Below are 17,252 nucleotides of genomic sequence, written 5' to 3'. Positions count from 1 at the left end.
AATCAAAGCTCAAAAGCCACTCGAGGATAAGGGTTAATGAATGTAAAGTGGTAATTTAGTAATCGTTAATAGTGTAAGTTGGGTAGAATTCATTTAAAGGGACGGTTCAACAAGAACTTGTTTACATTGGACTTGAAGGCTACGATATTGTCAGCCATTATTGACAAGTGGTCATTTTTCTTTGAGATAGGATTGTTTTTATATGCATAGCGACATACAATATTATGCACATGAAGTTGAAATACATCAACATTAAAAAATCGTCCTTCATTGAAAATAGTAACTTAGCTTAAGTTGAAATTAAAAGGAATTTCACTATATTTTTGCACACTGAACTGACTGGTTTGTGATACGCAAAATCTAAAGTAGGTCAGTTACATTATTATGGCAACAAGTTCAGTGATGCGCACATGGGTGAATTTTCAGGGCCTTACGAACTTTCAATCAGAAAATATTCAAAGAAATGACATCACAAAATTGTCACCTGGATGCCACATCATGTGACTAAAAAAACTCTAAATTGGGCACCGCTTGGAGTTATGTGCTCAAATTTTCAGGATTTCTTAGCTCCTATCTTGTCTATCTGCAGTGCAAACTATAGCCAGATCTATGGATATGGGTGTCAAACCCTGGATGATTTGACATGGAAGAGAGAGAGAGAGAGAGAGAGAGGAACGGTAGGTGAGAGAGAGAGAGAGAGGGAGGAACGGTAGGTGAGAGAGAGAGAGAGGAACGGTAGGTGAGAGAGAGAGAGATGGAGGGGGAAAGAGACCAAGAAAAATGTCTTAAATTTAAGGCTCAATTTACAACTATAGATCAAATTCAATGCAAATCTGAAATATTTCAATTTTCAAATGGAGATTGTACCCATACTGTGTTTTCTAAAAACTCCTTAAAATATTCCAAAGCAACTAAAATTTGAGGAATATTTATGAATTGATGCTTTATAGTTATTGTTTAAATGTTATGAAAATCTGAGATACCTGTATTTTCATGAAGGGCTTCTGTCTGCTTTGCATAAAAATTAATTAAACTAAATATAGCCAACATCATGACCTCTTATACTTAGCAGCAGCATTTATTTATAATCATTGGTTAGTTATCCACCCAGCATTGCATAAGAGTTTTTTTTTTTTTTTTTTTTTACTTTTATTTTGTTTTAAAGAAGCTTTGCAATTAAATTAATAAGAAATATTACAAAAATTTAAATCCCAATCCTTACATTTTTTCACCACTTATCAAGGTCCGGAGGCCACTCGAGGATAAGGGTTAAGAGTGTAACAGTGATCAAAGAGAACATGTTATAGTAATTGTTAGTAGATGGAAATTTGGTAAATTGGATTACTTAAGGGGATGGCTCATTAAGAATTTGTTCACATTAGACTTGAAGACAACCATACTGTAGTCTATTCCATTTTCCTGCTTTCCGACAGAGTTCCACAGGCGTGCAGTTCTAAGAAAGAAGCTTTGTTCATGGAATCTACATTTAGGTATAGGTACAGATAAAGAGCGGGGGAAATTATTAATAGTGGTTTCAACTAAATTTTCTTTAGTGCTCTGGGCAAGGTCTTTTCAGTCTTTATTCGCTTCACCATCTTGCATGGCAGCAAGACATGAGCTCTAAATGTTTTTAACAAAGGCTTTAACGCAATAACTATGCAATGATCACGCAGATATACAGCAACAATCTAGAATAAAAAATCCCCTCTGCCACTTAGTATTGGTGGGATTTGGAAGCCCTTAAAAACTTAGATGGTTTGGCTATGTACATCATGCCATCCCCTTCATCAACTTAACATGCATGGATGCCTGAGGGATGAAGATGCATAGAAAGCCAAGAAAAACCTTTTTTTCTTGGCTTTCTATGCATACAAAGTGACTACACTGCTTAAAATATGACTGGTATCAGCTCAATGGATCAGACTGCATGGATACGTTGCCTGGTGTTGACCCCCCCCCCCCTCACCAAAGTCTGAGACACTTTCATCACAAAACTGAATGATGCTGACGACCTTTTCTTCTTTTAACAACGAAATAGACATGTTATAAAAAAATGTTGCGTGCTAGCAACATGCTTTAAATAAGATACTTTGTAAAAATTAATTATTTTTTATATATACTAACACGCCATCCCTTTTCAAGGCTGAAAGGTAACTTGAGGTGAAGGGTTAACGAGTTTGTCAGGTGGATAATGATTAGGGCTATGACAACAGCATATTCTTTTCCTTGTTTTAATTCTCAGGTATATATCCATTGATATCTTATGTTTTTATGTAGAGTGATGTGATCCTCGGTTGATTACTTGTGTCTGTGTCGGATATATACTCGAGAGTAAAAACAACGAAAAGAATATGCTGTTGTCACAGCCCTATTAATGATACAACACCGTGAGGATTGGTAACGATAGAGGAAATTGACTATCATTTGGTAATAACATAAATTGAACAGGGTTAGTACAGATTTTCAATGTCCATCTTCAAGGCTTCTCCAGACAAAATTCAGGTTTATGAAACAAAATTTGGGGTTTGTTTTACAATCTGCAGTAATTTGAAAAAGTGGTTAAAATCAAATATGCAACAAATGTTATCATAGCTAATAACAGTTACTTTGCAACCTGCATCATTTTTAGGTGTATTGAAGTAGTTTTAAATGCTTTTTATTTCATCTCAAATATTAACTCTTTACAGTTTTTAAATTTCCAACCAAGATGGCTGTCATCTGTTTTTTTTTTTTTTTTTTTTTTTTTGAGTCAGCTGTCCTCATTTTCAATTATTACATTTTTTGGGGGGTGGGTGGCGAATTCACCAGTGGAGAGTTCCGACCATGCAACAAAAGTATTTTTTTTTTTTTTTTTAGAGAGGAGGCAAGGATCAATTTTATTTATGGTGGCTTTGGGTTTTGATTTTAGCTGATGGCACGAAAGTCATTTTTTAAACAACTTTTGAAATCAGCTATATAATATTCAATAGAAAATTAGCTTTAATGATAAATATGAAATTTGCATGAATTAATATATTTAAGCATATTTTATGACCTGGCAACTAAAAAAAAAAAAAAAAAAAAAAAAAAAAAAAAAAAAAAAAAAAAAAAAAAAAAAAAAAAAAAGTTAAATTAATGTGCAGAAAAGAAATGAGATGTTCTGTCTTACCTGCCGATGAGCTTCAGCTGCAGTACGAATCTCTTGGTAAATATTCTCATGAGCTCTGTCTAGCGTTCTTTTCTCTAAACTTGTAAATCTATCTTTGGCTGTCCGACTGAAGAAAAATTTTTTTTAAAATTAAGTTAATATAATCATAAAAAATGCATACCCCCCCCCTTTCCTAGAATCAGAAAAAAATATTTCAGTTGGTAAGTGGGAGCATGAAAGCAAATAGCAAGTCAGGTAGTCACCTCAGATGTATCCAGCAACCTTAAATGAATTTTTAAAGAAATATTCTACTCTTTAGTAAACAGCCAAGGGATTTTTTATATTCTTTAACTCACCAGAAATGATAAATTATATATAAAAAAAATGTAATTACTAACATAATTCTAACACGAATATTTTAGTAATATATTCAGATAAAAGTGAAAAATGACTTTTGGAAATTGATAACTTTACTATGCTTGTTCATAACTTAGTGATTAGTTGAGAACAAGAAAGAAACGGTGTAAACAAGAGACCAAGAAAAAGTTTAATAGGATTATGGCCTATTGGTTCGGGAGAATGGAAGCCAAGACAAATTAACGGAAATAATGTCAGCTATGAGAAACAGAGAATCTTGCTTAGTTTTGGTAGAAGCATTCAAAAGACAAAGTGTTAAAATGAACGAACTTTTTATCTAAAAGAGAATGCACTTAAATCTCTCGCTGTGCCTATGAGAATCATAATATGTAAATTGATTGATATAATTAGCTAACACGATTAGTAGTGTATGACTCAAGCATTTGTTCTCTAGTCATAAGGTCGTTGAATTGTCTTCTTTATCCTAAGTAGGCATCCCAGGCCAAATTTTGATTTTTATTGCATCTAATTTTTATGTCGCCACAATAGATCTTTGCAAAACAATGATATCAAAATTAGCAATGGAATTATGACCATTCAAGTTTGTTGGAGGAGGAGTGCTATCTTGTGTGCTATTAGTCCAAATGTCAATTTTCAGTGTACGACTCAAAATGCAGGCTTTAAACAAACGAACAGTTCTTACAAATATAATCTCATCTTGTGGCAGATGAAAATTATGTTAACAGTAATTATTATATCAAACCGATATCGATAGAAAAAATATGTACAAAATAGAGCAAAAATTTAATTATTTAAAGTTTTCAACCAGGATTTTTTTCAACTAGAGATTCAAATAATTGCACTCAAAGGGACAGTCAGAAGCTTAAAAAGATCTCTCGATTGGAATATATAAGATAGTGGGTGAGTGCTTAGTATCTGGTAGGATGTCCCATTCCCAACTTGAACAAAATTTCCAACCTGATCCCTTTAATCCACTAGGGTAGATTGCTTTTGTTTCATCTATGATCATGGTGAAGTGTTAATTTATTATTCCTAGTTCTTTTTATTTCTTGAAGTAAAAACAATCTTCAACCTCTAAAAGACAGTCGTTTAGAATTAATGGGTAATCCATGCTGATATCCATTATGCCAAGTATCCTCTACTCAGTCATGACTGATAGAACAAAAACATTCTTCCCCTGTTGATTAAACAAGAGATTCAGTTCAAAAGTCTGTATAAGTTGCTAGAGTTTGATGAAAATAGAATTGTTTAACACTACAGCTGCAACTTGAATTTGTCTACGAAACCACAACTAAGGTTAAATGTAAGCAAAATAAGAGACTATCACCAGCAGGTGCAGGATAAACAATCAAATTGATGATACTTTACACACAGAGTCAGCTATGGCTGTACAGTAAACTAGTCTGGCAATAATGAAATCATAAAGTTCCTCTCTTATGATTTTTGTCCAATTTACAAGAGATGACGGACAATAAGTTGCTGAAAAATTGGTGATACACTGATACTAGGTTGAGTAAAAATAATGATGTGTTGCATTAAAATAATTGGACAAGGTAGAAGTTCTTCTGCATCAATATACAGTCCATAAATTGTTTCATCTTTGGTAAAATTGAAGAAGCTTGTTAAGAATTTTTTAAAGTTGGGGATTAGAATCAAATCCAAAAGCTTACAGATTATTGACAGGTTGGACAGTGTTTGACAAATAGATTCTTATTTAGAATTCATCTTAAACAAAAATACAGACAAAATCTTTTAGGATGTATGTACACGTCACTAAATAAAGAGATCATATTCCAAAAATTATGTAAATTGATTAAGTAGTAAATTGAAATGGCAACAACAATTCAACTGCCAAGATTTTGTATTCAAAATAATTAAAACTTCAATTGCTAAAAATTGTAAATTTTTATTTCCTTAAAAAAAGCAAAAACAAAAACAAACAAAAAAACAAACTAAATTCTAATTAAGAACTTAAACGTTTGTAAATAAATTATAGCATAAACCATTTTTAATACAGTACAGAAACGTTTTTCCGTAACTGGATACAAAAACTTTTTGATGATTTGAAAATCTTAAACAAAGGTTTAAGTTCTGATTGGATACTAAAAATTACAACCTAATTTGTAGTCATCATTTGTCGAAGTGTTAGAAAAAAAGCAAAACAAAAATCAACTTACGAATCAAGAGGATGCTTTGGTGTTGGATATTCAACTTCTTCTCCGGCGGGAAAATTGCCATCAGGGAAGAGCTCCACTATCGGAATAGAAGGAGGCACAGTTTGTTTTTTAACCCCAGGTGGAGCTGAAGTAGATGCTTTCTCTCCTTCTGCGGCTGCCGTGGCTATTTTAAACGAAACAACAAAAAAGTATTTTTATACGTTTCCATTAACATAACACTTGTTTTAATATTATATCTAGGAATGCATTCAGTTTTTTGACCTCCAGATAAACTAATATATTAGATATTAAGTCCTCTCATATGTTAGGTCTGAATCCCTATTCTCTGAAATTCAAAGGTTATGTTTAAGAAATTATATATATATATATATATATATATGATGGACTCTCCCGTCGATTTCGACGTATGAGGTTCAGAACAACCCATATTTCTAAAACTCATTTATGCTTTTGCCTCTGATGACTTTTTAGTCCAGCAAGGGACTTGCAGACAAGGCCACAAATAGAACATGAATGTGGATTTAATGCTGCAGATATTGGTTCGACTGGTAGTCGTTTTGCTCTTACTCCGTTTTCTTTCAGTTGCCTTAAGCTTTCAGATTGAAACCTCTGGAGACCTTCAAAACACCTTGATCTCCATCCTTTTCGGTCATTCACCTCATCTTCAAGACTCCTGTATGGTATGTTCACTGCAGACAAGTTACTCTTCAACTTGTCCTTGTACCTAAGCCAAGGACGTCCGACAATTCTTTTACCACCCTCAAATTGACTGTACATCGCAATTTTTGGAATTCTGTCATCGGGCATCCTCAATACATGACCAGCCCACCGCAATTGCGATTGAATAAGGAATAATTCAATGCCAGATATTTTGCATTTTGTGAATAATTCGGCATTTGATACCTTGTCGCGGAGGCTAAGACCACATATGGAGCGTAGACAGCTTTTGTGGAAAACGTCTAGCTGACTAATGTGATGTCTGTATGGAGTCCATGGCTCAGATCCATAAAGAAGAATGGAAAGAACAACAGCACGGTAGACAAGGATTTTTGTGTCTAGTCGAATACCCCTTTCGTTCCACAAGCGATGGCGGAGATTTCCAAAGGCAAAAGTGGCCTTAGCAATCCTGTTGACAATTTCATCATCAAGAGAACCACCCTGGTTCACCTTGCTACCAAGGTAAGGAAAGGACTTGACATAATTGATATCATGACCGTCGACTTTCAGCTTGTGCGCAGGAAATCTATACTCTGGTGGATTTTGCTTTACGCCTTCAACTTGTTTTGGGGTAGGGTGTGGCTGATGCACTACCTCAGTCTTCCTTATGCTTATTGTCAGGCCAAAGGCCTCGTACGCGGCTGAAAATCGATCAAGAAGAACCTGGGATTCCTCAAAGGACGTGGCTACCAGTGCGGCATCGTCAGCGAAGAGCAAGTCGCGAATAATTTCGGTGCGAAGAAGAGTCTTGGTCTTAAACCGTTGATGGTTATATATCATCTACATACGGTACGGTTTCGCTGTTTCACAGCTCATCAGTGCGGCTAGACAGGCAACTGCCTCAAGCTAGGATCGAAACCTGACCGCCCAAATGACAGTCAAGGCTTCTCACCATTACACTATACTGTTGCTGCTGTGTGGTTAATGAATTTAACGATGTTTTAGTTTCGACATTGTCCAAATGTCTCTGCTTGATTTACACACACACACTAGTTGAGATCAGCACGATTCATAATGATCGGTTCATTAGTTTAGAAGTTTCTCCACACATATACTAGTTGTGGCATTTCCAGTTTATTTTATGCTTCTAATGTAGAACTTGAATTAGCAAAAAAAATAAAAAATTTATGATGTATATACCCGTCATGGAATGATGTCACATTCCAAAATTCATGTAAAGTAATCAAGTAGTTTTTTTTTTTTTACTTAAAGGGTGGAACGATAAAATTGTCGCCATAGAAAAAGACGATATAATCCCATTTCTGTTTGATGAAAATCAGTTTTCTTTTTTTGTTGAAAAGCATTTACTAGTTGGCCAGTTGTGTACAAAACCCAAGAACGAGGAGTTTTTCATCATGTCTGAAAATGACGCAATGTTCAACAAGTGAAGTTAGATGCGCCGCTGTACAACTCATGCTCTTTACTGATCCAAGTTATGACAACAGGACCATTGCCAGCACCTTCAACATGCAAATCTGGACGGTTCAATGCATGAAGGCACAGCTCAACAAGGTTTCTCCCAGACACGGTTATGGATTTTGGTATGGTTTCAAGTGAGGGCCACATCATGCCACTTCACATCTTTAAAGTCGGCTTGCAAGTCAACACCAAAGTATATCTGGATGTGCTGAAGAGCGTGACGATCCCCTGGTGCAATCAGATGGCCGCTGGCAGACGCTGGGTGTGTCAGCAGGCTCTGCGCTGGCCCACAAGTTCAAAGAGACCCAAGCTTGCCTTTAGAAGGAGTGCTATGACTTTGTACACTTCTCTTTGATAGAACTTGATATTCTTTCTGATTCTGCACTCAAATTGTACTTCTCTTTATACGGTAACAAATTATTTAAGAGAATAAGAGGTACAGATATTTCTGTGACTTTCATGAAATGGAAACGAAAACCAGGCAAATTTTTTATAACGTCACAAAAGTATGATATAATCCAGTAAAACAGGTTGAAGATATCAGGAAACGAACCTGTATGATGCAATAGATGCTGAAGTAACAAAGATGTCATCTATTAAAACAGAATATAGCCGTAATTTATAATTAACTGAACAAACTATTAATTTCTCTCTAAGCTTTCTGTGTGTTTCTCCCATTCCTATCATTCTATTGATTCAACCACTCAAATATTTCCTTAAGGTCTTTGATGATATTTAGAGAAAGGATGACTTTTTTCAACAGTCATCTAATTTACATATGTGTCTGTACACGTTTATAAATTAAATGGCAAAATAAATCTATGTAAGAACTAGCAAGGAGATCTGATGTTGCCCGAGATTGAACAAGGATCAATGAATGTTTCACCCTCCCATAGTTTATATTGTCATCAAAATTGGTAAAATCACCCATTTTTCAATCGAATCAATTGATTACCTCCCTACAGTGACAGTCCATAATACATTGTAGTTTACATTGCACTGTAGGAGAACTTAATGTTGATTTCATAAAATTATTTTATATGATGACTTGAATTAAAGTTTAAAATGCAAAAGTCAAGTCTTGTGGTTCAATTGTGCTCTAAACAGAAAAATTCATTTCAAACGCACCCCTGTCATATTAAAGAACCTACTGTTGAATTCATATGCCAGGTCTTTCTGCTTCTATAATGATAAACCTTCCCAAATGCACTGGTAATGTTAGGCTGTATAAAGCACTAACTTTAGTTAAAATGGCCTGCCCTTCTCATTTTTTTTTGATTATCAAAAGACATTCTGATAAAAAAAAAAATATCTTTGTTAGATAGGTTCATTGGCAGGCGCTATTATTAAAAATTATTACAAACCTAATTTTTGTACAGCATCCAGTGTTTGTGTCATGCAAGAAGAATAAAGAAAAAAAAAAAAAAAATGGCTGCCGCATTTACTTATAGGCTGGTGATCTCATGAGGAAAAGAGACTTCAGGCCATCTAACATGCATATGAAAGGCAGACAGTTTCAATAAACAGCCTGTTGATCAGAAGAGTATTCCTTTTGTCAGATGTAGATTGAATTTTGATACCGAGAATTGTGAAGAAGGAGAATCAACCGTGTATTGAATTTTGATACTGAGAATTGTGAAGAAGAAGGATAGTTAACATAAATTGTTTGGAAACTGCAGAATATTTTACATTTGAGTGAAAAAAAGGCACATATGGAATGAATTCACATACACACGCAATGTTCTCTTTTTATAATAAAAATAATAATCCTCCACCTTGATAGTAGTGTATATTTAAATTTATGTATAATACAAATCAGATACTTCCTTCCAGTCATTTAAGTAAATATACTTCTCTCTTTATTCCATTTTGTCACTGAATAAAAAACTTGCCAAACAGAATGATTTAGTGGTAGGGAGAAAGCAAATTGCAAATCAGATGATCCTACTTGAAATGAATTTGGAAATAAATTCTTCACTTCTTTTCCATAAGACGTGTTCTTTCTTTTTCCTCTTCTTTCTTTACCAATATATATATATTAAACAAGTTCAAATGTATTCAAATAATAATAATAAAACAATATTTTCAAAAGTGCTCGACACATATGTAGAGCTATTATAAGTAAAATTATATAAAACACCAGAAAAAAAACCCTCTGAGGACTGATCAACATTTCAAGGTAGTTACTAGCCTCGTCAGGGGTTCATGAATCTTTTTATTGAATCACTGATGAGAGGAGTAACTTCATCAAAACATTGATTAATCCGTGTTTTTCTGATGTTTACATAATTTTACTTAAAATACTTATATATAAAAACAAAGATGCTTGAAATTAAAATACTAACGTTTTTTCTTTTTTTTCTTTTTCTTGCTGCTTGAACTGGCATCTCCAGTTGTTTCAATATCTGCAAATGAAAACATTAGAACTGTAAGTAACAGAAAGTTTATATTGAAGCCTGTCAAGTTTTAGAGATTAATTTTGTTTAACTTTGTAAGCAGTGACGCATCAAAATATTTGTTACACTGGTTCTTTTCGCACATATCCTGAATAATGACAGATTAGCTTTTTTTTATTTTAAGAACAACCATAAATGAAAGTGATAAGTTTAAAAAGGCCCCCAAAATATTTTGTATAGATATTAAAGTGGTGATTATGTGGAACTTTACTGAAGGGTCTGAGGAAGGGGATGCCTCTATCCCATCCAAATTTCAGCTATTAACAAACAAAAAAAAAAAAACTATACATATATATTTTTTTTAAATCAGTAAATATATAAGCCAAAAAAAGATTTATATTAAACCTATGAAATAGCTTAAAAAGACTCAAATAAGATATAAAAATGAACTTTTACTAATTGACGTTTTTTGACAAAGATTCAATTTTAGCCGACACAAGACACATTTGACTTTTTAAAACACTTCAGCTCTTATACTTCCGACAGTTTTCATTTTTACTGCTTCATTTTTTGTTTTCATATTTTGTGCTAGTTGATGAATTGTTATTTTAGTTTTATTATATTTTGTAGAGATCTGTTTGATTTCCATGTCTTCTGCTTTACTTAAACTTTTTTCTTTTTCAATTTGAAGCCTTGGTTTATATCACTCATGATGCTAAAAACATGGAACACTTATTGCGACGGATAATTTGCATGATGGACTAATGCGCAAACTCAAAACAAATTAATAAAATAAGATTATTTTACTCTTAAAGTTTCAGTTTCTTCACCTACTTTTATGAAAATAAATTTGTATGGATCAATATAGTATGACGTTTTATTTTTTACCAGTTTGATTTTGTTGTTGTCATTGCTTTTTTTTTTTTTTTTTTTTAAAAAGAATGGAGCACTTACAAAGTTACAAAGACCTGTGGTGAATGTTGCCAACATTAGTGGAAGTGAGGCTATGGAATCGACTGGATTTGAACATTGCACATCTGTGTTATCAGTTCACATTGTTAATTATTTTGCTTCCACACCCAATTTATCGGCATAAATTACTGTTTATTCTGAATACACCTCTTTAAATAGTACATGTAATTAAGGTTTAGTAATATACAGAAAAACTTTTATATTTCTCCCTCTGTAAAAATAATTGCTGTTGTACATAAAAGTTAAATAAACAAATGTCTATTATTTAAAATTTTAGCACTTTGACATGTATCAAAAATGGCATTAAAGTAAAAAAGAATGAAAATAGCATTTTTTTTTTTTAAGTTAAAATAGGACAACAGAATTTGATTTGGAAACTATTCATTTTAAAAAAATGGGTAAAGTCAGAAATTTCATTGTAATTTTTTTTTTTTTTTTTTTTTTTTTTTTTTACATAGGAGGCCATCACTTAATAAATTTTCAATTACTAACCATCAAACGCTTTGGATAATCAGATTTCAAGGTAGTTCTATCTAAATATCCATATTTTAAAAATGAAAGCATTTAAATTCTCAAAATACCACTACTTTGTTTAGAAATGAATATCTTTTCACATACATTAATAAATAATAATCTACATTATATATTTGAAGAATTTTTAACAAATTAATGATGAAACTGTTAATGCTATGAAACGACTATTTGCGTAAGATTTATTTTCACTTTCCATGTTGCTAAAAAGCTTGTTACCACTCCACTAGTAAAAATTTCATTATGAAATTTGGAAACTTATCAGAAGAAACATTACTATCTTTGTCGAGGTACAAAATAAACCGGCCTATTCCATTTTTTGTTGTCTTAAAAAGATAAGATGACATGACAAGTATTGAATATTAAAAAATATCTTTTTTTTACCTATCAAGTAAATCAATCTTTTTTACCCATTAATTATATGTTGTTTTCCCTTTGTAGTAACATTTTTTTTTACACTATCTGAAGCATTTTTTTTTTTTTTTATTCATTTCACTGTTTACTAAAACTTAACGCTGATAATTCATCAGCAGCAACTACATTGTTTACACTTAAAAAGAATCTTCGTCATTAGAGCAAAATTCGAAATATTAAATTTTAAGCAAAACCAATGATATCTACTTAATCGTCATGTCACAGTAATGAACATATCCAAAAGTTATGAAAAACAATAAGGTAGAAAATTAATTATTAATCGAAACAGTTTTTGAAGACAATTAGCGAAAATAGAGTTTGTGTAAGATTTCAGAAAATAATTATCTCTTATTGTGAGTCAAACTCTCCAGTTTCTTTTTTTATTTTTAACCATAGGTTTTATGTGAAGTTCAATATACCGATTTCGCTCTAATGAAGAAATATCCATGCTTAAAAAATAGAAAGAAAATATTTTGTTTACACACTTAAGAAAGAATACATTTTTTTTTGTTTAAAATTTAAGTTAATATGGTTTGTGGTACTTTTATAAAATAGTTGATCCTTTAAGAAATACTGTTTTTCAAATATACTCTACTCTTAAACTTTAATTGTAGTCAGAAGCAGCCAAATAAAAAATAAAGATTCTACTTTTTTAGGCAATTACATGCACACACTATAAAAATCTTGGGATAAAAAAATAAAAATAGAGAAAAAAAAAAAAAAATTTAAAATAGGGGATCAGTTTTGCATATAAAGTTAATATAAAATGATCCCTCATTTTTTCAGCCATTTTTGGGAAGTTAGTCCTCCAAATAATTTTGATATTTTGTCAAGCTGAAAAGTTAGTACAAAAATTAACATGCCCACCTCCTAAAAGTACCTTCCTCACTATTTTTTTTTTTATTACATTTTCACCCCAAACAAGGCACATTGCCACTTTGGTGTAGGGGGCTACTATCAGGGGCAACAATTACTGGAGTACTATGTAGGGATTTGGGCAGCAAGTTGTCGGTTCACGTTACACTTGAACTTCTGCACATCAGTACTGTTGGGGAAGCAGGGACCTGGAATGGAATTCCAGAGTCTAGTGGTTCTGGGGAAGAAACTATTGGAGTAAAAAGACCTTTTACATCTAGGGATCTCTACAGTGTGGGGGTGGGATTTAGCAGCCTGTCGGGTTTGTCGAGGGTGCTCACGTCGTGGGGGCACAAGTGATTGCAGTTCGTCAGAGCATTCACCACTAAAATACTTGTAGAAAAGGCAGAGGGATGCAACATTTCGTCGATGGGACAGAAGCTGAAGCTTAGATGCCAGTTCAGGGCCTATCAGGTTTGCGACTCTCTTTTGAACCTTGTCAAGGAGCGAGAGACTAGTAGCAGATGCACCAGCCCAGATGTGACAGCAATACTCCATACATGGGCGAATGTTGGCCTTATAGAGGTACAGGATACTTTCGGGTGTTAGTAGTTTTCTAGCACGGTAGAGAGAGCCCACCTTTCTTGCTGCGGCCCTGGCAATGCCTTCAATGTAATTGTTCCAACTCATGTTTCCTGTGAACGTTAGGCCAAGGAATTTGAAAGATGTACTCTCAGATAAAGAGTCGTTGGCCATTGCTATAGGTAGTAGAGAAGGTTTCTTGTAATTATTGAATGAAACTAGTTTAGTCTTAGCAGCATTGAACGCGACCAACCACTTTTGTCCCCATTCCACCACAGATTGGAGGTCTTCCTCTAGTGTTTCTGCCATTTCTTTAGAAATGTGTTCATTCGTCTTCCTGTGCCTGCCATAGAGTGTAGTGTCATCAGCATATATACCCATCTCAGAGGCAATTTTGTCGGGGAAGTCATTTATGAATATCAGGAACAATAGAGGTCCAAGGATAGAACCCTGGGGCACCCCCGCATTTATATCATATTGTTTAGATGTACGACCGTCGAGGACAACCTGGATCTATTCTAAGAAGGATTTAATTACGTTAAGTATTCTACCAGTGATACCGTATGATCTAACTCTACATCTGAGTAACAAACGCCCCCTTAAAAACATTCCTACCTCTAACCCTAGATATGAGCGACAAAACCTCCCACACCCTTCCTTAATGCTACCACTAACCCTAAGTTCGAGTAGTCACACTCAAAAACCCTCTTAAAACCATAGAATCATAAAACACATGAGTTATCTCCCATAGAAAAAAAATAAAAATAATAAAAAAAAAAAACGTTAGCTACACTAAATCGCTAGAATGGACCAAAAATGGTAGATTATTTTATATTAAATTTATGTGAAATTAATTTGAAAATTATTTTTTGTTCACCATCAAATTTTCAGGATGTCATACATAGTTGCCCTTAAGCTTACCACTAACCCGAAATCCGAGTAACAAACCCCAAGACTCTTTAAAAAAGTCCATGATTCATCATATATATATATATATATATATATATATATATATATATATATATAAATAAATAAATTGTTTATCTTTCTTTCTACCAAGTTTTTCAAGGTGTTCACATGTAACTACCTAAAAAGGTAGAATCTTATATTTTGAGGAGGGGGGTGTTAGTGGAAGGTGTTAATGTACAATAATACTACAAAAATCTTACAATACATTCATTTTTAAACAGTCATAGTATTAGATTTTAGTTTATTGTACATACCGTATATACTTATGTATAAGTTGATCTTTTTATTTGTTTTCCTTTTATTTTTTTTATTTTTCTTATCTTCTACTGTTCATTTCTCTTCTTCAGAGTGAGTAAAAAAGAAAAGAAAAAACAAACAAAAAAACCAAAAACCAAAAGAAAAAACGGTACTTGTACAGTTTAATCAAGACATTAAAAAACGAAAATATCGAAAAAAATGTTATATTGTACATATCCGTTATGGAACGAAGTCCTCTGGAAAATTTTTTCACTTAATTTCATCAAAAAGTTTTGTTTTTTTTTAACAGCAAAAAAACAATTTATGATACTGAGCAAAAGGTTCGATTTTTAGGAAGAAAAGCTAGTATTAAAGATGGGGAGGGAGTGTCGGTGATTTACATTGAGTCATCTCCCCATGGTGTGTTAAAAAAAATTCCAAGATAGCGAACTTCAACAGGCTCTCATAAAAACGTGTTTTTCTGCTGTAACCCCCCCCCCCCCAAGCACTACTATCAAATTAAGTGGTTTTTTTTTTTTTTTTTTTTGGGGGAGATCTTCAGTCCAAAATGGATACATACAATATAAACCCCCTTTTTTTCCTCTCTCGATATTTTCATTTTTTTAATGTCTTGGTTAAACTGTACAAATACTGGAAAAACAAATAAAAAGTGAAAAAAAAAGATCGACTTATGCACAAGTATATACGGTAAAATGCATTACAATTCAACTTTGAGTTCTTTAACTCATTTTCTTTTAATAGATACATGATATTTTTATAGTATTGCAGCGTATGTACATTTATTGCAGATTAGCAGGGGGCGCTTAAATATATTTTAATTCATGCAGATTTTGCATTTATTATTAGAGCCAGTTCTCTATTGAATATTATACCTAATATATAGTTATTTCCAAAATTTAATAACAAAAAAAAAAAAAAATTGACTTGTGTGCCATCAGCTAGAATTGAAACCAAAACATTTAGCACTCCAGCTGCGTTGCTTACCAATTGAGCTATCAATAGATAAGAAAGATTTAAAATTAAGCCAATTCAAGCTATAAATGAATTTATTCATGTGCAAAAGTAATAGAAATATGCAGCATATTTTTGCATTTCAACTTGCTGACATTTCTGTACGCGTTATTCATCCATCCAAACAAAGATTTTATTCATTATAAACCATCCTTAGTGCATGAATACTATTTCCTGTTAATTTCAGTGTTGTGTGACTTGTAATTTAAGAGTGTATCAGTTAGATATTTACACAGACGTACATATACAGTTTTATTTATATAGATTACTTTGAAGCCATTAATTTCTAGAAATTTTCTTATTCCTTGAACAAAATTACACTTATATGGCAAATTTCATTGCTTAATGTGTTTTGTTTTTCAGTGGCATATTCAGATTCTGTGTACAAAATTATATTTATATGGCAAATTTTTTTAATCTTGTTTTTTATCAAATAAATAACATTTTTACTGAAAAAGCAGTGTAAAACATGACAAAATGCATATGGTTATAAAAAGAAAAATATCCAAACGTGTGAAGCACAAAAATAGTCATAACTACCTTGTTTTTTGTCAGGTTTAAAAAAATTTAAAAAGATTCTTAGATTATCAAACTCTTTCTGTTGAGATATTTTAAGCATTTTCAATTTTTTCGTGCAATGTATTTCATCTTAAGGCAATTGGATGATCTCATTAAAATAAATGAGGGTGGAAGGTAATGACATATGTAGGAACAAGAAATGCCTTCATGCAGCTTTGTAGAGAGAATTCGCTGCTAGATAAAATTCCTTTACATACTAAAGAATGAAGTTTCCTTTAGAATAAAAAAGAAATCCAAAGTGACTGATGATAAATGCGAAATCAATTACTTACCATCTTTAGCATTCAAAGTATCTGCCAACGTTTCAGCAAGTTTTTCAACATCGTTTTCATTTTCAGTACCAGTCGCGCCGTCTTCTGTAGAAAAACACAAAATTTTCTTGAGTACATCTAAAAGAAACAAGTTTTTTTTTCCAACTATTCTATCCATATCAACATCAAAACAATTTACGCTCGTTGAATTCTAGGATACAAGATTTTAAGATATTGCATATATCTGTAGATATAAAATAATTATCTAATTATAATTATCAATCCGCTTTATAAATGGGCAGTTTGGGAAATAAACTAAAAGGCGGTCAACTAGCATGTATACAGCATTCATGACTCCTGTTTGTTCAAACACTCTGGATTGTCTAATGTTAGCATTTCCTTTATTCCCATAGCAATTGTTTGGTGACCTGGAAGTAAAGGCTTAGCTAATAGAAACAAAGGTGGCTTCGAATCTGCCAACCGGCAGGAATTGATTGCTTGCGTAAGCATGAAACACTAGTGTCTGTAGGTAGAAAAGAGAGATATATATATATATATAAAATTACAATTAAATTTAACAAAATGATCCAAGATGGTAAAATTAAAGTATAATATA

General features: G+C 32.7%; 1 protein-coding gene across 1 annotated transcript in view; it reads right to left on the bottom strand.

Annotated features, from left to right (window-relative positions):
- Window positions 1-17,252, bottom strand: part of LOC145303508 (uncharacterized) — a 61,260-nt gene that overhangs the window by 24,121 nt on the left and 19,887 nt on the right. The window contains exons 2-5 of the mRNA XM_080144941.1: window positions 16,658-16,741; window positions 10,164-10,223; window positions 5,683-5,845; window positions 3,149-3,254 (exon numbers count right to left, since the gene is read on the bottom strand). Coding sequence (XP_080001067.1) covers window positions 3,149-3,254; window positions 5,683-5,845; window positions 10,164-10,223; window positions 16,658-16,741 — 413 coding nt within the window. The remainder of the gene's footprint in view (window positions 1-3,148; window positions 3,255-5,682; window positions 5,846-10,163; window positions 10,224-16,657; window positions 16,742-17,252) is intronic.

This window comes from Euprymna scolopes, chromosome 19 (genome assembly GCF_053919585.1).
Source record: "Euprymna scolopes isolate OS-2025 chromosome 19, ASM5391958v1, whole genome shotgun sequence".
NCBI classification, from domain to species: domain Eukaryota; kingdom Metazoa; phylum Mollusca; class Cephalopoda; order Sepiida; family Sepiolidae; genus Euprymna; species Euprymna scolopes.
This window is presented reverse-complemented; position numbering and strand designations above follow the sequence as displayed.